General features: G+C 32.8%; 2 protein-coding genes across 3 annotated transcripts in view; both read right to left on the bottom strand.

The window, feature by feature from the left end:
- Positions 1-17,641, bottom strand: part of LOC134697155 (uncharacterized) — a 121,468-nt gene that overhangs the window by 41,556 nt on the left and 62,271 nt on the right. The window lies entirely within an intron of this gene.
- LOC134696848 (E3 ubiquitin-protein ligase TRIM33-like) overlaps positions 5,624-17,641 on the bottom strand; it is a 36,111-nt gene continuing 24,093 nt past the window's right edge. Inside the window, exons 2-3 of the mRNA XM_063558802.1 lie at positions 8,495-8,519; positions 5,624-5,795 (exon numbers count right to left, since the gene is read on the bottom strand). Of these exons, the coding sequence (XP_063414872.1) occupies positions 5,673-5,795; positions 8,495-8,519 (148 nt within the window). The 3' untranslated portion in view covers positions 5,624-5,672. The remainder of the gene's footprint in view (positions 5,796-8,494; positions 8,520-17,641) is intronic.

The following is a 17,641-nucleotide window of genomic DNA, read 5'->3' as shown; positions in this document are numbered from 1 at the left end:
ATAGAAAAAATATTGAATCGTAATTTCCTGTCGATATGCACATCTACATAGTATGTCCTTATTATCTAAAAAGGTTTCATGAAATTCTGTTGTATGGTTTCAGAGGAGTTGCGTTTACAAACTGTTGCAGTAGTACATTTAAGCAAATAAGTTCACTCCTTGAAAAAAAAAATCGTAATTTCCTGTTGATATGCACAACTACATAGTATGTCCTTATTATCTAAAGAGTTTTCGTGAAATTCTGTTGTATGGTTTGAGAGGAGTTGTGATGACAAGAAACAGGACTAACGGAATGACGGACTCACAAAATGACAGACGGACAGACTGACGATCTGACAGGTCAAAAACATTATACCATCCGCAACTTGTTGCTTGGAGTTTAATTATAGTCTATAATTTATATGCCACATTTAAATTATCAAAAACTTACAGTTCGTCGCCATTGTTTTTGCAGTAAACGATAAAAGTTGTACTCTGCCTGTGCACGTGATAATGACTTTGGTTCAAAATATTCGTGGTGTGTCCATAGTAACGCAAGAATAACTTGTTGGGAATCATCTCCTTCTTTCTCGTCATCTGAATTTTCCCCATCTGGATGAGGAAATCTACAGTCAGAAAAACGGTGATGACGTGCTTGCCAACTGTTCTCAGGAATTCTTTGAATCCTCATGTCAGCATAACGATGTGGCTGGATTATGTTCTAAACAATTTCATGAATTTATAAAATTATTTGTAAAAGACTGAAAAAAATTATGTTTATCTCACAAAAACACAATAGAATTATGACAGCATTATTTCTGGCTAAACGATAACACATAATTTGAAATATTTCCTTAGCAGTTTTGTCTTTATTACCTGTTATTCTGATGAACCTTTCAAAGAGACATTGTTTTTTGTTTTTTTAATATCTGGGTTTCTATTCGCATTTTTACAACACGAAAGGAATGTTTCCTTTTTAATGCTGTAGAAATTCATTATTGTATTCCAAAATAATGGTTGAATATATTTTGCACTTCATTTTATCAGCTAAATTAAGTTCACGTTTCTTTGTGAAGTTGTCTTATCAGTATTTTGGACTATAATGTAAATTGTAGGATAAACCTTCCCTACAATTTACTTAACTTTGTTCCCACTCCTTGATGCAAACTATTATTAAGGGAAAACTACAGTATATTATGTTTTATGGGAAACTGACACATACACATTTGAAAACAATATGGTAGCTATGACAATTTAATTTTATATAATTTTACAAGATTGTCTTTAAATACAGTACTTGTACTTTTTTCGCGGGTGCTTATTTTCGCGAATTGTGTATTTCAGAAACGTTCGCGGGTATTTATTTTCGCGATTTTATAATTATTGCCTTTCGGTTGAAAGGTTTGAATTAGATTCACGTGTATTTATTTTCGCGAAAATAAACCAACCGCAAAATTCGTGAAGATCAGTACACCGCGAAATTAAGTACAATTACAGTAATGCATTGTTTAGTTGCCAAGAAAGTAATATGTTTTACTCTCTATTAAAAATTCAAGCGCAAAACTTTTCTATTAAATTTTCAAACTTTCTGCCGTACTAAATTATAATCCTGGAACATTTGATAACTATTTACACCACTGGGTCGATGCCACTGCTGGTTGACGTTTCGTTCCCCAGGGCATCACCAGCTAAGTAGTCAACACTTAGGTGTTGATATGTATATCACTCATGTGGTCATTTTTAAAATTGCCTGTTTACAATTTGCAAAACTTTGAATTTTTCCAAAAACTAAGGGTTTTCTTATCTTAGGCATATATTATCTGATCCGTATTTGACTAAACTGTTTGGAATTTTGGATGCTCAATGCTCTTTAACTTTGAACTTGTTTGGCTTTATTAATATTTTGGTATGGACGTCACTGATGAGTCTTATGTAGACGAAACGGGCGTCTGGCGTTATAAATACATATCCTGGTACCTTTGATAACTACGATACTTTTCTATCCCGAATTCATGTATTTAGTTTTGATGTTATATTTGTAATTCTCATCGGATATTGTCAAATGTCTTGACGTCTTTTCGGTTATATTCAAGTGTTATGTTGAGAAAATTAATCACCGCCTTCATTTATTAGATTTTATTTGGTTCAACGTAATTTGTACGATGTATTACGTTTGCAGTTCGATTCTGAATTAACCGGACATAAAATATAGTTGATTGTATCATTGCGACTCCTGTTTTATACTAATAAGTATTGCAAGTTGCATTGTTATTAAATGTAATATCAGTATTTACTACAAATATAATCTTAAATCAATCCTAATTCTTATCTTTGATAGTTAGTTTTATGCATTCAAATGTGACGTCATTTTTGGTGTGCTGTTTTACAATTTCAAATGTGACGCCACTTTGCGTTGAAGCCTTGACTAATTCAGGTGTGTGTATGTTTTGTGTTGGATTTTGTCGGCTTATGTATTGTATCAGGGTTTTGTTTTCTGTTATTAGTTAATATTTCAGTTTTATTATTTATATCTTTTATATAGTCATTTTATAAAATAAACTGTTTACAAAAGTATAAATTATTCTAATTAACAGGGATGTTCTGCTACCTAACAGAAAACCCTTGCCGGTTTTGGCACAAATTTTTTGAACTTTTGGTCCTCGATGCTGTTAAATTTTTACTTGTTTTGGCTTTCAAACTTTTATATATAGGCGTCACTAGTAAGTCTTGTGTGGACAAAACGCACTTCTGGTGTATTAAATGTTAAACCTGGTGTCTTTTGCTAGCTATCATTCGTGTGTTTCTTTGTCAAATGTGTTCACCTATTTGTTTGTATTGTAGTCCAGTACTGTTGTGTCGTCAATTTGATGTTATAATTAACATGGCCATGAAAGAGGGAGGTTTGGCAGGCCACAAAACCAGGTTCAACCCACCATGTGTTTCCTTAGATAATGTTCTGTACCAAGTCCGGAATATGGCCATTGTTATATTATATTTCGTTTCTGTGTGTGTTGCATTTTAACGTTGTGTTTCTTTTGTGTCGTTTGTTTCCTCTTATATTTGAGTGTAAATTCACATTATTATAAAACATGTCACGGTACTTTTCTATCCCAAATTCATGTATTTAGTTTTGATGTTATATTTGTTATTCTCATCGGATTTTGTCTAATGCTTAGTTCATTTCTGTGTGTGTTACATTTAATGTTGTTTTGTCATTCTCCTCTTATGTTTAATGCGTTTCTCTCGGTTTTGGTTGGTAACCTGGATTTTTTTTTCTATCGATATATGAGTTTTGAACATCGGTATTTTACTGTTGCCTTTAGTTATGCAAAGAATGTTAATTTTGCGTTATGATTGTTATGTTTGCAACAGGCATTTGAAACCTATCTTAAATATCGAAATCTCAATAACTTCAGTTTACAGGTCGATGCAGTTGAGTGCTAGTCATAAAATATAAAACACAGTTACAAAATGTAATTGCAAAACAAAACAAGTTTCAGAATTTAATAACATTTTTATACCTCTTGATCTCAAAAATGATTCTCACAAAGTTTTATACATTTGCTACTTACAAATGAATATTAGATAAAATCAAAAACATGTATATGTACATCATGTACATTTCTTAAGAAATTTGAAATTTTGTATTTATCCCAAGTCTTTCAAAACATCAATGAGGCTGACAAAACTACAGAAACAAATACTTTGCTTGTTCTAACATGAGCAACAAGACGCGTGCCACATGTGGAGCAGTATTGTTTCACCCTTCCGGAGCACGTGTCACCACCCCTCTCTCTCTCTCTCTCTTTAGGTTTCTATTTTTTGTTTTTCTCAGTCTTCAGTTTCCTATGTTATTTTTTGTGTTATGTTGTTTTTCTGCGGCCTATTTCTTTTTCAGCCATAACGTTGTCATTTCAATTTCAACTTATCAGTATGAATGTCCCTTTGGTATCTTTTGCATCTCTTTTGAAGAGAAAAGAATGATATAATAAGATGTAGTATGAGTGTAAATGAGACAACTCTTCATCCAAGTTAAAATTTGCTAACGGAAACTATTATAGTTCAAACTACGGTCTTCAACATGGAAAACCAACTGTCTTATCTTAAATAAAACGTGAAACCAAACTAATCAACAAACGACACACAGGTTCCTTGGACGTTGGCAGATCAACGCAGCTATTTACAAAAAGACTAAATACATTCCATCTGTTTTTTGTTTTCGAAAAATACATATAGCAAAGATTGCATATATGCATAGTTGTTTTGGATATCGAACTTATTAACTATCTCCAAAGTTCATGCAAATATTTTTTTAAAGGTACATGTTATTTTCAATATAGTGTATATCAATGACCAAACGGTTAAGAATAAGAAAATCAAAAACAAAATTTAAGAAAATATATAAAAATTACTTTATTCGTGCACGAGGCAAATTTCTTCAAGTTATTTATATTAGGTGTTCTTGTGACTTTATTAATTTTTATACAATAAAGATATGTTAGTGTTCATTTCTCAATGAAACATTTTACATTTTTTCTCTTATTTACCTGGCTTGATTCATTAGTTCAAGTCGAATGCTAGTATCAAAATGGACTACTTTATAAAATATTAACTTATCATAAATACAAGGATTTGAATTTTATATATTTCACCAGACTTGTGTTTCGTGTACAGAAAATCTAGACTCATTAGTGACGCTTGAATAAAAAATATATTAAAAAGGCAAAATAAAGTATGAAATTGAACAGCATCGCGGATCAAAAATTCCTAAACGTTATGTTTGTCGAATACAGCTAAGACAATCTTTCCATGAGAAACGAAAGCCTTAGTATTTAAACAATTTAAAGTTTTTCAAACAGTTAATAAAGAATTCTGACCATATCAGTGATAATTCATGTCAATACAGACGTACTGACTACTGGCCTTTTGATATCCTCGGGGAATTTAATCTCCACCATCAGTGGTATTTACCCAGTGAGTGTAAATTAACTCATCATAAATACCTGGATGAAATTTTGGTATGCAATATCTTCACTTCTATTTTCCGATTATCAAGTTTTCTGCATGTTAATAATAAAAAATATCAGGTACGAGTCGCAATATAAAGCTTTTTGTCGAGTGAGCGCAGAGAACAAGATCAAAAAGCATTTATAGTGTGTCGAGCCGCTGATATTTTACAATATCAATATGCAAATAACCTGATGATCGATTTATTGGACTGTATTTGTGTCATTTGAAAGTGTTTTCTTAGTTTCAAAAGCAACCGAAGGCTGACTTGATAAGTTCGTGTCAAATTTACCAACGTTGGTTCAAACATTATGACGTCGCTGATATGTCCGGGTCTAGATATATTTAAATTCAACAACGAGAATTTAAATTGAAATGTTAAACAATTGTTAAATATATACAACAATACTAAATTCAAAAAAAAATCAAAACAGAAGTCAATTAACAGTTAATAAACAATAACCTATTCTCATTGGGTATTAAAAAACTAAAAAAAAAACTCAGTTGTTGCAGACACTGTTTTATTAGCAGATGTCGTTTTAGTTATTTTTTTTGATTTTTTTTCCTCTGTAAAATGTATCTTTTCGAGGAATTAAGTCTAAATAAACAGTTATAACTTAAATTTCAAGTTCGTGTACCGACGGCTGTTCGGCGAGTCTTTATGAAATTATTCACATCCTTTGATGTTAAGGTTGCGATTGCATATTTAAATATGCACTCAAAATTATAATCCTTACTATTACTGTTTGTGCTTGTACAAATTCTCTTGAAAATCTATGTTGTCTTTTTGTTCCTTGGCCTGGATATAACTACAACGATATTTTCATACGTTTTAACTTGGTTTTATGCTGAATTGTAGTGAAACTAAAATTAGAAATATAGCGAACTGAAAGCAAAATTCCTAAACGGAAAATCCATACATAACTTACACCCTGGGAAACGTGATTTAAAATAGTTTGTGCCTGAAGCTGTTAAGTACAAAACCATTCTACGTGATAAAATTATAACAAGAAAGTACTACACTTAGATAAATAATCTGCTTGTTAAAAAAATAATACTAGTACTTTATTAATGCGTTGTTGAAGAATTTATTAGAGATAATCGCAATTTTGCAGTAATTTTACTTAAGCATTTTCTAAGTGATACGTCGACGAACATTTCCTATTTCACATCTTTTAAGTCAGGAATATAGCAGATGTTATCATATAGATCGCTCCTATGAATGTGGCATTGTTGTTTGTTTTTGTTTGCTACTCTGTGTTCTGTTATTTCATTGTTTTCCTCTTATAATTTATGTGTTTAGTTTGTGACCCATATTTTGTTTTCTCTAAATCTCTTTATGACTTTTGAACAGCGGTATACTTCTCTTGCCTTTATTAAACTATCAATGAACTGGTATATCAAAACAATGTTGAAGTAAATTTATATTATGTCATATGAATAATACACTTAACGCTTGCCGGTACGGTCTCACTCTCATATATGAAAACAATGGACATACTTTGTGTTGCTCACTCTTCAGTTTTATTATGTTGGTTGTTGTTTTGTTAAATTTTCGTTTTTGCAAAAAAATATCTTTAATATATGAGAGTGAGACCGTACCGGCAAGCGTTTAGTGTATTATTCATATGACATAATATAGTAAATTTACCTAAACCATATTTTGATATACTAGTTTAATGATAGTTTAATAACGGCAGGAGTAGTATACCGCTGTTCAAAAGTCATAAAGTCAGTCAAATCTATCAAAAACGATTCAGTCTGTGTTTTTTTTTGTATATTTGAATGGCTAAGATTTCCAATAAAATAAGTGTACATGAAAATTCTTATGAAAATATTTTCCGTTATAGTGCTAGTATCTACGTCTTCATAAATGCACTGCAATTAAAAAAATATTTTCTTGAACACAATATTCGCTGATATTTTCCTGTCTGTAGTGACCTACACAACTAAACCTCGAGCTCTTGTTAGAACTGCTGCCTTTGTACAGTACAAAGGTGAAGGGGTAACCTTGATGGAAGAATGTAAACAAACGTGCAGCGGATAGTAAACAGTAATAGATGTATCTTAAGAAAAAAATAGATACAACAAATAATTTTAAAATAGTTTAATCAACAAATGGAAATGTATTGAAAATGTAAATAAATGATATTAAGACTCATTCTGATTCAAACATTTAATAACACTTTTAGATATTTAGATAATATATTGGCTCTCAATAATGACGACTTTAGTTTATACACAAAAAAGATTTATCCCGCCGAATTTACTTTAAATACAGCGAACACTAACAATAAACAATGTCCTCTCCTGGATCTTGATATGTATATCTTTACGGGAAGCTTGATACCAAAATTTATGATAAAAGGGATGATTTTTCATCTCCGATTATTAATTATCAATTTTTAGATTGTGACATTCCCTAATGTATCTCAACTTGTTCGATTTCCTCGTGTATGTTACAACGTATTTGATTTCAACGAAAGAAATCTGTTTTACTAAAAAATAATTTCACAAGGGGTTTCAATATCACAAACTTGTCATATATTTGCCTAATTTTACCATCGGCACAAGGACATCATTCGTAAATATTAATCAACATGCAGACATCTTATACGTTCAGGAATTTCACATTTCATAGTGTATGGTAATATTCTATACAAACACAAAAATGTTGGCATTCACCTCAAAAATTTATCAAACCTTTAAACAAACTTACTCGTCAAGTCATTAAGGATTGCATATTAAGGTATTAATATTGAATCAATAATCGGGTTTTTGCATTGGAAATAAACATATTTTTTTTCCAAAACCAGTTGTTGGCATGTTATGGGTTATGCCCTTCGCAAACATTGTATGATGGTATGATACTAAAGTCCTTACGGGAGCGATTGTACTTGATTTTCATACGATAAAGACATACTATTTCATTCTGTTTAATCGAGGTCTGTAGCTGGCATGTCAGTTACTGCTAATTGTGCTTTATTCATTTATGTATCATTGTCTTTTTGCGTAAACTGAGTTTGAATGTGTGTATTGATATGTGTTTCTTTATTCTACATTGGCTAGATGCATAGGGGGATTCAGATCTTACAAAACATGTTTAACTCCGCCGCATTATTGTGCCTGTTCCAAGTCAGGAGACTCTGGCCTTTGCTAGTCTTGTATGGTTTTTTTTTAATTTAAGTTCATTAATAAGTTTTGGAGTTTAGTGTGACGGATTTTTTCGACGAGTTTAAGCTATTGTTAACCTACGTCCGTTTGGTTGGGTTGTTGTCTATTTGACGTATTTCCCAATTTCCATTCTCAAATTTATATCAATGTAACTAATTGTCACGTGCTGCACGGGCTCTGTATTGATTCTTTATCAAAGTTACGATCCGTTTAACTTTGGCAACAATCTCGAATGTTACTAAGCCAATATCCACTACTAACATGTAGCAAATCCTTTTCTTCTAGACTACATTGTTAATTTATATATAAAACATATCTGTTAGGCTTAAAGTACCTCATTTGCTTCTTCACTTTCCATACTGCAAAATAAAAAATGTTTACGTTTTAATCGGATAAATCAATTATTCCTTTATTCTTGTTAAAATAGCTAGAGAGTAAAAATAGATTTCTATACAAAGGCCTTATGTAAAATATAAAAAAGAAAAAATTTCAATGTTACTGCAACCAAAATACTAAACAAATAATAAAGAAAGGCAACAGTAGTATACCGCTGTTCAAAACTCGTAAATCGATGGAAAAAAAACCAAAATCGGGGTAAAAAACTAAAACTGAGAAAACGCATTAAAATGCAACACACACAGCAACAGACAAAATCCGATGAGAATAACAAATATAAATGAGTTCTCAACTAAAATTTCAAATTCTCATGTACAGTTTTTTTCATACATTCCGTGAAATAACTAGGAAATAGCATATTTCAATGAAAAGATGCTAATTTAGAATTATTTTTCAGAGTATTTCTCAATTTTTTAATTGCTTTCATATTTTGCATAAGGTAGCATCTTTTTATAGTACGTATGCTGTGTGTTTTATTTTATATGCTTCTGGCATTAAAATTTGATGTAGATGCTGTTGTGAAAATAATAAGGTATTGGCGCATCTTACTATTACTGGGATGCTAGTTTTGCATATATTCTGTAAAACTATTTTTTTATTTTTTGGGGAAGCTGGCATCCCGTTATTTTGGGATGCTGGCATCCTGTTATATTGGGATGCTGGCATCCCGCTATATTGGGATGCTGGCATCCCGTTTTATTGGGATGCTGGCATACCGTTTTATTGAGATGCTGGCATCCCGTTTTATTGATATACCGTTGGCCGAATTTCTATAGATGTACTCCAATGCAAATGTTTAATGCAAAAAAAATAAAACAACAACAAAAATCTGTTTGTTGTTTCTTCCCAACACTTTATCTAATGACGTCAGTGATATTATGACGTAAGAGGTGGTTTACCATCATGCGTAGAGATTCGTGCAGACACAGTAAACATGAAAAGAAATCAATTTTCAAGAATCACTAATACCGATATAAATATTTTTTGAAAAGTAATTAAAACAGATAACCCTTTTAATATTCTCTTATATATTAGATTTTCTTATGTTTAATACTGAAAGCGCTTGCACTTTTTTTTTTACGCTAATTGCGGTAAATCCCACCCGCATGACGTCATGTAAAAAAAAATGTTTAAAATCGGCGAAGTGGACATGGTTGCAAGGGGAAGGACGAAAAACACTTCTTTGGCCATGCAGTATGCCGCAATTTATCATCATTTTGATATAACAATACAACATATTCGCAATAGAACGCTATTCATACGGGTAAGTAGATTTGCTTATATTTTACATGCACTTCGTAGTTCGAGATTTCTCAGATTTAGCCATTCATGACCCCCCCCCCCCCCCCTCTTCCCCTCATTCATGACATAAGGAATGTTCTACGCTCATGGGCCTAGCTTGTCTTGCTAAACAGCTGTTTAAAGTCCGAGTAATCTCGGACGCATTTCAGTGACTTGATACGTCAGCAGGATAATATATTTCTGATTACTTCCAGTGGGAAAATTACAGGCACAAATGGTTAAGCAACAATGATTAATGTCAGTCGCCAGATTCTCCCATGTCGTCGGGGAGGGATGCACTTTGATCCGTTTGTGGGAGCAAATGGTGATTCCACAACTTTCTATAAATGGGATTTGGGGGTCTCTGACTGCCATAACAGAGGGCCCCGCTAAAGTCTTCTTTTAATGTTTACCTGTATAATAAACCATTTTTTTTTCACACGAAAAAGGAGGAGGGCTGGATCCGCCTATGCCTATGGTAGAGATGAGCCTCCAAGACAGACATAGGGAATACACATATATTCTTTTTATTTTGCATTATTGAAGTATGTCCTTTTTCATGAAGTTATGAATAGTTTTGACAAAAATATGATCGACATAAACCCCACTGAGACGATTAACCACCATCAATATTACCATGGCCAGTAAAAATATTGGGTCTGCATAATTGATTTTGTGTACTCTTAGACAACCTATAGGAAAACCATTAAAATGCATCACTGGTAAGAGTCTGAGTTCAAGAAAAATAAAGTATGAAAAACTTAATTTAAGATTGATTTTCGGAGCCGTTTGATTGCTAATGAGACAAAACTCTCCACCGGACTGAGACCAAATAATATAGCACTAACATGACGAAGCAGTTTACAATTAAATGTCAGCATATGGCCTCCAACAATGAACAAAATGTAAATATCGCTACAAGAGTTTTGTGTTTCCAAGACTAGGCTAAAATTTAAAAAAAACACACAAATTAATGTGTTAACCGAATACAATCTTAGAGTGGGGTGCTCATTTTAAACATATCTTTCCATGTTTTCTACAGTTTATGTTCAGGTCTATGTTTTTGAAGTTAGTGTACTGATATTTCAACATGAAAATAACTTCAAATGCTAAACATTCCTAAGCTTGAAAACATGTTGTTTGAAAATAATCATATGTAAGGTTACATTAAAGGGTGTTTGAAATTTCCCGAAGTTTCGTCAATGGGGGACACATATTCGCCGTTTTTACACATCTATTTAAAACTGCAAATAACTGCAGCTTTATATAATATTTATCAAATAAATTTCACTATAGATGAACAGCAGACATTTCAAATGTGTAAAAAAAACAGAAATTTAGGCCAATCAGTCCAAAATATATTAAGAAAAAAATCTTTGAAAATCCTGTTTTTCATTCAGGAATTGACTGAAAAAATCGTGGTCCGTTTTACTATCTTTTGCAGTAAGTGCCGTAATTTTGTTTAAGTTTAAAAGACAATCATACTTGTTATAAAATAATAATTTATCGTCATATTTCTTCCATTTTAGCCATCCTTTGAAGTGTTTACACATTAAAATCATAAAACGGCGAAATTGTGTCCCCGGTGAATATGGGCCCCCACTCTAGATTGGAATTAAATTTCACGAAAGTCACTAAATACATGTAGGATGTATTTCTAAATAAAAACTTCGATGAAATTAAACACTTTTCTCCTTTTCATAATGTACAGTATAGACCTGGATGTTGTTCGATAAAATTTCAATTGAACTATAGTGGTTCATATGTGTTTTAACGACTACGCAGAAACAACAGGCATATATTGGTGTGGAAAACTTAATTTAAAAGAAGTTTAAATGAAGATTTTCTTCGAATAATAATGCATTTTCTCGTAGGGAAGGGGGTGTGCAAGCATTTTATTTTAAATATCAACCACGAGTGAGAAAGCAATCTTTAAATTTAATTCTACATCATTATGACATCATACATGAATATTTACTTTCTGTTCCCTAGTGTTGTGATGTTACAACGAAAAATTATTTTTGATAATCTTTCATATAATTATTATTTCTCTTTTCAGCATTTGTAAAGAGTAAAGAAGTGGCTTCACCTTTCTGGTTACTATTCATGTGTTGTGTATTAATGTATCGCAACACTTTATAGTTATTGGACAGGTTAAACTCAGACGACGAATCATCCAAACAGCACCAGATCATTAGTGATTCCAGCTGATTTCAGATTACTAGCAATACATGATAATATAAAGTTTGAAAGTTCCAGTTCGTGTAACTGATTTGATTAAATGATTAACAAATATTGAAATATCAAAATACAGAAAAAAAGATACAAGTTTAATAATGATTGTAATAAAAAAAATGCTGACATAATGTACTGACACATTGGAAAATGAATACAGCAAGTCCAGATACATGAGATTTACTGACAATATCCAGTACGTACAGATCAAAGACACTGCACCAGTATCGATAATAGATTTATTTTTAAATATTGCATTGTGGTACATGTTTTATGGTATACAGACAATAGTGCGGAAAACAAATCTCCTTACTTCATACATTAAATGCAACTCATATTTAGCATCTTCATAAAGGTACAGTCTCCAATCTGTTTTGTAGAGTATGTCCTGGATGACTTAGTTAATCAGACATTCCAAAGGTTGATGGTCATTGGGCAATTGCATTAAGCTTATTTTCAAAAAAAAAAAATTCTATGAACATTCGAAACATGAGCAGATTTGAAAATTGTAGTCCTGATGTCATATATAAATGTATTGTCTCGAGACCATTATACATGTAGTCAATAACATGTATACATCATGTCTTTCATAATGGTAATCAAAGTCAGAAAAATAACATTAAAATTGGCTTATTATTGGAAACTTACCGGTAGTACATTGAAATAGTCTTATAAATATCAAATTGTTAACATCAGCATTCACATGGTAAACTAGCACTTTACAATTCAGACTCAGTTTGTTGGTCAAGTATACATTTCACACTCTGACCTATGATGTCACATTCTCAATATGCATTAAACTGGTCACTGGACATGAACAAAGACAAAACATATAATCTTCCCGGCATTCATCAGTACCTTTTTTTTTATGTTTACTTGATTGTTTTAATATACATTCAACACACATCAAAACCTTAGGAAATGTTCTGGGTGTTATACTGGTGGCTTAATACTCAAATCAATTGATGAGAAGCAGCATGTAAATTCGTATTTCATAATGAAAAATGGTACATGTCTGCATGGTTGTGATGCCAGAATCCCTATATTCTGGAATGCCAGCATCCAAATATATAGGGATGCCAGCATCCCGATATTTTGGAATGCCAGCATGCAGATATATTGGGATGCAAGCATTCGTATATTTTGGGATGCCAGCATCCAGAGATTTTGGGATGCCAGCATCCAGATATATTGGGATGCCAGCATCCGGATATTTTGGGATGCCAGCATCCAGATATATTGGGATGCCAGCATCCGGATAATTTGGGATGCCAGCATCCAGATAAATTAGGATGCCAGCATCCGGATATATTGGGATGCCAGCATCCATATATCTTGGGATGCCAGCATCCGGATATTTTGGGATGCCAGCATCCAGATAAATTGGGATGCCAGCATCCGGATATTTTGGGATGCCAGCATCCGAATATTTTGGGATGCCAGCATCCAGATATGTTGGGATGTCAGTTTCCGTATATGTTGGGATGCCAGAATCTACAAATAATTGGAAGCGAGCATCCAAACGTTGAGGTTTTTTTCAATGGACTTCAATATGAAATTAAAAGAATTACATCAGCATCTATCAAAGGTGGAGATGCAATTTTAGTTTTTTTCTTCATTATCCGCAGACACTTTTCTTAAATATGCCATATACAGAAATAAGAAGTGCTTTTATACAAAACAATTTCACAACTACAAAAGTTATTAATATAATCGAGAGAGCATCCATTATCTTTGAGAACCAATAAAATCTATTATGCAGCATCTACTATTCATAGAAATAAATGAATCAGTATGATTTCTTGTAACATTAGCATATGTTGATACTAAAACAAATGCAATATAGTAGAAATATTCCAAATATGGAACATGGCCCTATCATTTTCTCTGGACATTGAAATATTTAGTAGAATACAACATAATTTTACCTTAAAAATTCAAAAATTGTCAAAAAATTCTCTTTTAGCATATGAGAATTACAAATTTTAGTTGAGAACTCATTTATAACATCAAAACAAAATACAAGAATTTGGGATAGAAAAGTACCGTGACACGTCTTATAGTAATGTGAATTCACACTCAAATATAAGAGAAAACAAACGACACAACGGAAACACAACGTAAAAATGTAATATATTCAGGAACGAACTATAATTTAACAATGGCCATATTCGAAAAAAAATGGTGGGTTGAACCTGGTTTTGTTGCATGTCAAACCTCCCGCTTAAATGGCAATATTAATAATATTAAAATGACAACATAACATTACAGGACTACAATACAAATAAATAGGAGAAAATATTAGACAAAGACACATATGAATTATAGCTAACAAAAGGTACCAGGTTTGAAATGCAATACGCCAGAAGCGCGCCTCGTCCACACAAGACTTACCAGTGACGCACAGATATAAAAATTCGAAATTCAAAACAGGTAATAAAGTTGTACAGCACTGAGGATCAAAAGTTCAAAAAGGTTGTGCTAAATACGGCACATATAAATAATAAAACTATATTTTAAGGTTTATCTACAGCAATATTCGTTGTGCGCCTCCAAAAGAAAAATACCAAAAAGACCGAACGCCCATTACAATTTATATCGTAAATTCACTGACCAAATGACAAAATCAAACGCTAAAAACACATCAAACTGACTACAGAACACAATTGTAAATGAAAATGAAAACCCTCCATACATTGATGGGTTATGTTCTCCATTTTTTTAAGTAATTTAGTCTTAGATGCATGAATTTTTTTAATTGGTTGTAAGTGGCTGTGAATTAGCTGTCAGATAACTGCGAGTAATCTCAGATATGAACCTAGTGTCTTTTTGTTGTTCAGATGTATAGTAACCGGCCTCGTCCACTTGAATTTTGTGCATCTGATGAGTTACGCCTTTTTCAACTGATTTTTATAATTCGTTATTATGTTGTGGTCTGTTATACCACTGTCTTAGGTAAGGGGAGGGTTGGGATTCCGCTAACATGTTTAACCCCAACACATTCTGTATGTATGTGCCTGTCCCAAGTCAGGAGTCAGTGATTCAGTGGTTGTTATTTTGTTTATGTGTTACTTATTTGTTTTTCGTTATATTAAGGCCTTTAGTTTTCTAGTTTGACTTGTTTATCATAATCATTTCGGGACCTTTAAAAGCTGACTATGCGGTATGGGTTTTGCTCATTGTTTATGTCCGTACGTTGACCTTTAGTTGTTAATTTTTGTGTCATTTTGGTCACTTGTGAAGAATTGTCTCATTGGCATCATAACACATCTTCTTTTTTATATGACTTTTCGAAAAACTAAGGATTTCTTATCCCAGGCATAGATTACCTTAGCCGTATTTGGCACAACTTTTTGGAATTTTGGATCCTCAATGCTCTACAACTTTGAACTTGTTTGGCTTTATAAATATTTTGATATGAGCGTCACTGATAAGTCTTATGTAGACGAAACGCGCGTCTGGCGTAATAAATTATAATCCTGGTACCTTTGATAACTATTTACACCACTGGGTCGATGTCACTGCTGATGGACGTTCCATCCCAGGGGCGTAGCTACCCGGAGGCACGACAGCACGTGCATCCACGTCGTTTTCACAAAAAAAATGGAGAGAGAGAGAGAAATGAGTTGTCAATCGGAATCGGACAGCGACGCGTGATGCATGTATTATCTTAGACTATTGTGGTTATAATATTTGTTTAACGTCGGAGACTGTTGGTGTCCCGGATATTAGTTTGACAACATATAGTTACAAGTGTTGATGAAGCTGTTCGAGTCATGCAGAAAAAGATCGTGGCTCCATATACACTTGCACTCAGTTGCGTGTACATTGATTCGGCATGCAAAAAAGAAATGGTAAAATCAAAATTTATAAATTGAATGTTAAAGGAAACAACTATGTTGTCACCTTTTTAATTAATAAAATATCACTAAATAACGACATTTCGTTTCAAAAAAAAAATGACAAGATCAGGAGGTAACTTGTATCTTTTACTAGATTTGAATTTATATTTAGTCTTTATATACATTATAACATGTAGTTTTGGAGAATATTTCAGAGTGTATAGTTCATCAGTTTGGAATGAGATGAACCAATCGGCATTAGAATTATTAGATCCCTTCGATATCGTTGAAAATATGCCGAGGCGAAGTGGTCGACAGACTACCGGAGCCAATCACCCTGCAACCACGCCAAAACAGTATTGGAAATTCTTATTATTTTTTGCGTTTTTAGACCATATGATAAGATAACTGGAAAGTGGAGTCGTTTCAAGTATTATCTTCTTTGCGCTGTTTCTGCTTCATCATCATGTAGGAAATATCACAAATCTCAATATTGTCTGAGACATACGAAACTGACCTGTCATGTAATTTTGACGAATTCAATTGGGAAGGTCGCTCGATGCCGGACACGTACGCTGGTTTATAACATCTCGCGAGTGCTACCATACCATGATGGAGATCTTTCAGTCACGGTACTACATATGTTATTGAAAACAAATGTACGATCAACAATGAACAACGACAGTTACATAGCATTTCTGCATATTCATCGGGATTTCATTGTGAATATTGACAAAGTAATAGAGAAGTTTCTTTCTTCCAAGACCCAAAGAGCAGATTTTGGACAATTTTGAGTAAATTCTTATCAAAAATATGAGTTGTTTATTTGTTACTCTATTCAGAAGATTTTTTAATAGTTTTACATTCATAAATTTTTATCTTCATATACATGTAGCTCCTCTTTTAGCCGTCCTATGACCAAAAACCGAAGAAAAAAATAATTCTGCAAAATAGGGTCCCAAAATTTTTTAGCCTCGCTCCGCTCAGCTGAACTTTCTTCCACGTCGTTTCTTTCTAGCTACGCCCCTGCATCCCCGAGGGTATCACCAGCCCAGGAGTCAACATTTCGGTGTTGACATGAATATCAATAATGTGGTCATTTTATAAATTTCCTGTTAACAAAACTTTCAATTTTCCGAAAAAATAAGGATTTCTTATCCCAGGCATAGATTACCTTAGCCGTATTTGGCACAACTTTTTGGAATTTTGGATCCTCAATGCTCTTCAACTTTGAACTTGTTTGGCTTTCTGAATATTTTGATATGAGCGTGACTGATGAGTCTTATGTAGACGAAACGCGTAATAAATTATAATCCTGGTACCTTTGATAACTATTTTACTGTTTTTGTAAGAGCAGAAAACTGCACATTAAGATTTAAACACAATTGAGTCATTAAATATGTCTGTACAGCAAGCTATAAAGGGCCCCAAAAAATACTAGTGTGAAACCATTCAAACAGGAAAACCAACGGTATAATCGATATAAAAACGAAAAACGAGAAACACTTATGAACCACATAAACAGACAACAACCACTTAACATCAGACTCCTCACTTAGGACAGGTGCGAACAATACCAGCGGGATTTATGTACATTATAATTGGAACTAACAGCGGGAAAAACCAGGATGCACATTATTTTTATCTGTTAGCGTATTGAAGTTCCTGTGTTATAGAAGTTACAAATAGAAGAAATGTTATGTAATACATTAATCATTTTCATATTC

Source organism: Mytilus trossulus, chromosome 14, assembly GCF_036588685.1.
Source record: "Mytilus trossulus isolate FHL-02 chromosome 14, PNRI_Mtr1.1.1.hap1, whole genome shotgun sequence".
NCBI classification, from domain to species: domain Eukaryota; kingdom Metazoa; phylum Mollusca; class Bivalvia; order Mytilida; family Mytilidae; genus Mytilus; species Mytilus trossulus.
This window is presented reverse-complemented; position numbering and strand designations above follow the sequence as displayed.